At 51.4% G+C, this 5,000-nt stretch overlaps 1 protein-coding gene across 1 annotated transcript in view; it reads right to left on the reverse strand.

Moving 5' to 3' along the window:
* The window catches only part of patj (PATJ crumbs cell polarity complex component), a 54,583-nt gene that overhangs the window by 18,632 nt on the left and 30,951 nt on the right, over positions 1 to 5,000 (reverse strand). Inside the window, exons 30-39 of the mRNA XM_088004806.1 lie at positions 4,861 to 5,000; positions 4,675 to 4,766; positions 3,833 to 3,956; positions 1,694 to 1,885; positions 1,555 to 1,614; positions 1,002 to 1,214; positions 849 to 932; positions 591 to 784; positions 249 to 396; positions 1 to 54 (exon numbers count right to left, since the gene is read on the reverse strand). The exon at positions 1 to 54 is cut by the window's left edge and continues 33 nt beyond it; the exon at positions 4,861 to 5,000 is cut by the window's right edge and continues 57 nt beyond it. Coding sequence (XP_087860932.1) covers positions 1 to 54; positions 249 to 396; positions 591 to 784; positions 849 to 932; positions 1,002 to 1,214; positions 1,555 to 1,614; positions 1,694 to 1,885; positions 3,833 to 3,956; positions 4,675 to 4,766; positions 4,861 to 5,000 — 1,301 coding nt within the window. The remainder of the gene's footprint in view (positions 55 to 248; positions 397 to 590; positions 785 to 848; positions 933 to 1,001; positions 1,215 to 1,554; positions 1,615 to 1,693; positions 1,886 to 3,832; positions 3,957 to 4,674; positions 4,767 to 4,860) is intronic.

A 5,000-nucleotide genomic window follows, 5' to 3' on the forward strand; every position in this document is an offset into this window, starting at 1 on the left:
CCAGGAAGCGGCTTTGAAGCGGCCGAGCTCCAGCTGGACGGGTCCACGGGCGCACTGCAGAACCAACAGAACCAGAGGGAAGCGGGTCAGAACCAGAATCAGCTCTGCACAAAAACTAGAGTTCTGGTTCTTAAACTGGTTGTACTGAACAGAACCAACCCTTCCTCTCCAACTGGACCGGACCAGCTCCTCAGAATCTCGGGTCAGGAGGTAGACCTCCCGCCTTCGTCCTCCATCCTCATCCTCACCTTCAGCATGGCGGCCACGCCCTCCTGGGACGCGCGTCTCGTGTCCTCTCCGTCCACCGACAGGATCTGGTCTCCCTGCATCAGCCGTCCGTCCAGCTCAGCGGCGCCCCCTCTGACCACCTCCGAGATGAACACGCCGCTGCCGCTCCTGACACACACACACACACACACACACACGGAGGTCAGTAGAGCTCGGTTGCAGTACCACCGTTCACCCGTAGAGGGCGACATATTTAGATGCTGTTTGGGCTCAAACCGGGACCAGAACGGGCCTGAAGTTCTGGTCCCGGTCCGGTTCCCCTACAGAATTCTGGGCCCTCAGACTTGGTTAGGGAGTCGGACCTCTTGCCAACGATGCTGAAGCCCAGTCCTCTGCCGCTCTTCTTCTGCAGCTCCACCTGGAACCGGTCCAGGTTCTCCTCGTCGCGGAACCGGGCCTCGTCCCTCAGAACCGTCAGCCGGACCTTCGCCGGCGTCTGACGCAGGGCGGCGATGGCCTCCTCATGGGACGCACCGCGCAGATCCACGCCGTTCACCTGGACACAGAACCGAGAGTCAGGCCAGCAGAACCAGAACCAGAACCAGAACCAGCAGCCGTACCTCCAGGATCTGGTCTCCGGCCCAGAGCCGTCCGTCCCGGGCCGCCGCTCCTTCCTCGTACACCTCGTGGATCACGATGGCGTTCTGCAGGAGAGACCACGACCCGTTTGAGACCGAACCGGTTCTGTTCAGCCCGACAGAACTTGGTGTTACCAGCTGGGTGTCTGTTCCTCCCACGATGCTGAGCCCCAGTCCGGACCGACCCTTGCAGATCTCCAGAACCGTTTCGTGACCTGGAACCACGGTGCAGCCAGACGGGTCCGACGTGGACGGCCCAGAACCGTGGGTGGTTCCTCGGCTTGCGGACTGGACCTCGGTGCCGACCGGAGGAGGAGAAGCTGCCGCCTGTCGGCTGGAGCTGCTGGACTGGACCCGGATCAGAACAGAACCATGAACCCAAACCAGAACCAGCTGCAGGTTCTGTTTCTGTTTTGATCCAGGTCCTGCGTAGTTGATGCTGGTTCTTTGGGTCTGACACGGGTCGGTTGTGAACACTTTTGTCTGGATCTAAGTTCGGTCCAAACATTGGTTCTGGTAAAGGTTTGACAGTGCGGGAAGCACCATATTTGGGCGTGTTTAAAACTGGTTCTGAAGGAAATTAAAAAACAGATCAGAACCGCTGGTGGAGAAGACCGGGTCAGCTTGATGCTAAACAAGCCGGTTCTGATCCGACCCGCTTCAGAGCCTCATGGTCTGCTGTCGGTACCTGGAGCTCCGGCGGCGCCCTGGCAGCCTGCGGATCGCCATCTGCGGCGTCGCTGAGCCTCTGAAACACAGAACAGAGCGGGTCAAGGTTCTGGTTCTGGTTCTGGTCCGTCCTCTTAACTGGACTCTGCAGGATGAACCTGGGAGCAGCCACAGGAGGCCGAGCTTCTCTGGACCGTCCTCTGCGTCTCCACCTCTGGCCTCTCAGGGGCGCCGTCGCTCCGAACAAACCCTTTGGTCGGGTTCTGGTCCTGTTCAGCAGAACATGGGTCAGTTCTGACCGGCGGCTCTGGCGAGGGGCGGAGCCGCTCAAGGGGGGCGGAGCTTCCGACCTGTCCCGGAAACACAGAGGCGGCCATGTTTTTACATTCACCTGAACCTGGTTCTGATTCTGCCTCAGGTTCTTCTCCGTTTGGTCTGCGGCTCCCCCTGCTGGAGGGAATCACCACTGCAACCCTGCAGGTTCTGCTTCCTGACTCTGACCTTCGACCCCAAGAACCCGATGGCACCATAAGTTTAATGTGTCGAGGTGTGTGTGGCAGTGGTGGGAAGTAGCGATTTAATAATGGATACTTTCTACTTTTACTCCACTACATTTTACAGTAAGTATCTGTACTTTCTACTTCACTACATTTCTACTAAACCGTCCCGTTACTCGTTACATCCAAGTCGCGTTGCTCTTTTTGTCCGTTAAAATGTGACGTTCAGGGTTTTAAGGTGGCGCCGTAAAATCCGAGCAATAACGTGACTTAGTGTCTGTTGTCACCCATCGCCTCCACCTTAACTCGCACGCGGAGCTCCAGACATGCGCAGTGGTTTCCTCTGAGCGGGAGAAGATGTCTAACTAATCGATAATAACTGCATAAATCATAAGATATGGCGACATGTAAAACCAGCAGCGCTTCGCTTTCACGGTGGGACTGAGTCCAACTTTTAGCGTCACTTTGAAGGAAAGCTTAAAGAAAGGTAAGATCTGTGGACGGGATGCTAGCAAAGCTAGCTGTACTGAGACATGTTGCATCTGCGATGAAAACAGTTGTCACTCATGCGCTGAATTATTGTGTGGAGGTGTTGAGTGAGGTGTTGCATATATGGGACAACGCTGTGACCAAAGTCTGCATTGATATGACATTCAGGAACGATCAGATTCTTCTTTACTAAGGTTGATGGGACTGAAGCCTCACTGAGAGACGTTCTGTGTTCTTGTAATGCTCTGCGTGTGTACACTGCAGTAGCTATTATTTTATTTCCTTTAAAAAAATGTGTATATATATATATATACACATATAGAGCGAGAGATTTATTTAATTGGCGAATAAATAAAACAAGGACGTAAGAACAGCATGCTCACTGCTCTTTGTTTTCGTCTCCTGTCATGGCAGCAGACATTACAGCAGGAGGGAGGATGAGAACAGTCACCTCCTTCTGCTTGGTTACTTCTTGCTTGTTGCGCCTCGGACAGTGTTCATAGTTGAGTGTTGTTTACAGTTAATTACTGTGTTTAATGGTGCAGACAGTTGTGGTTTCTGACATGGGTAATATGGGCAACCGCCCAGGGCGTTAATTTTTTTAGGGATGGCAGGAGACCTCTGTGGATTGTGGCACAGAGATGAAAGCAAAACAGAATGAAGAAGAGTTTGAATTGATACTGGTTAAATGTATTTCAGCTCTAAGTATTTAATATCTAGGTGTTTTATGGAAATGTGGATCTTTCAGATCAATTTGAGAAGCAATTTTGAAGGTAAAACTTTATTTTATTGCGTCATGTAGCGCGGGGTGCTGGTCTTGACTTGGTCTGGGGTTCGGTGGTCTAGACTACAACTCTGCTACTGGCTCCTGGTTGCATGTCCCCCACCCACCTTCTTTTCATCCCCTTTCTGTTGGATTTCTTTCAAAATAAAAGCCACTAGCTGCAAAAAAAGTGAAGTTCATGCTAAGTTAGGACAGGAGACCAGATGTTTCCATCCCTGAAATTATGATGCGCAGAATCACATGTCTAAGTCTAAACTATGTTACAGAGTAAACATAATAAAAAGCTGCTTTATCTGTGGCATTGTTCATTAAAATGGTGCATTACTGATTTATTCAAATTAAATAAGATCGGTTCACTTAATGATATTGTATTAGCAATTCAGCAAGTACTTTTACTTTTAATACTTAAGTATTTTTAAAAGCCAGTACTTTTTTACTTGTACTTAAGTACAAATGTTAATGTGGTAGTTTTACTTTTACTTGAGTACATTTTTTGAGTACTTTCTCCACCACTGGTGTGTGGTTACCTCCAGGCCGCCTGGGATTAGGGTGGGCGGGGCAGCAGGAGGAGCAGCAGGAGGAGCAGCAGGAGGAGCAGCAGGAGGCGCCGTTAAAGGAGAAACAGCCATCTGGTTTACAGCGTCGTCGTTTCTAGAGACATAGAAGAAGAAAGTGAAATAAAACAGCTGCTGGTGTTTCTGCAGAAGAAGAAGAAGATGATGTTACAGAGCCACAACAGAACCTCATCATCGTCACTTGACTAGGCCGACCAATCAGGACGTTGCAGGCCGTTTCTGGGCGGGTCTTATTGACGATAAGGACTGAGACCGTTTTCTGGTTCAACGTTAAACAGCAGTTCCTCCTCCTCACCAGCAGGGGGCAGAACCAGAACACTACATACTGGGACGTCAGAACCTGCTGATATTCTCAGCCTCGAGGTCCAAACAGAACCACTCAGAACCGCGTTTTGGGTCAAACATTGTGGTGCTGAAGTTGGTGTCTGCTTCAGAGGCTAAAGGGATATTTCACTGTTTTTAAACGGATCAGAACCTGAACAGAACTTTATTCTGACCTGGTTCCATCATGTTGGATCTGGTTCCTCTCAGCTCCGCTGCTGGTTCTGACCGGATGTTTGGGCCCAGGAAGGTTGTTGCCACGGCGATGCTGGCCATTCAGCCATCACCGAGGCAACCTTTACCCAACATGCACCACACAGCGGCAATCCGACCAGGTCACAGAATCGGACCTGGTCCAGATTTAATCCAGGTTAAAGACGGCAGATGCAATATGGGAGCTGTGTTCACACCTGATGGCTTTTCAGGAACAGAAACCAATATTCAGGTTTTCCCAGCATGCCTTGCAGTCCTACCTGAGCAGGATGAGCTTCACATTGGCGGCAGCGGTCTTAATGATGGCCGACGCGTTCTGGTGGCTCCGCCCATACAGGATCTGGTTGTTGATCTGATGGGCAAACAGGTAATTGACCTAGTTAATCATACCGGTCCAAACGGGTCAGTCAGGGTGAGGCAGAATCCATTGGTTGGCGCCTCCTCACCTCCAGCAGCTCGTCTCCCACGCGGATCCGTCCGTCTCTGGAGGCCGGCCCACCGGGATGAAGCCCCACCACGAAGATACTGAGTCGGGATCGGTCCCGGTTTCCCGCCAGGCTGAGACCCAAACCCTGCCGGTCCTTTT

The sequence above is a fragment of the Poecilia mexicana genome, unplaced genomic scaffold (assembly GCF_051168715.1).
Source record: "Poecilia mexicana isolate PSO_F unplaced genomic scaffold, ASM5116871v1 scaffold_4, whole genome shotgun sequence".
NCBI classification, from domain to species: Eukaryota; Metazoa; Chordata; class Actinopteri; order Cyprinodontiformes; family Poeciliidae; genus Poecilia; species Poecilia mexicana.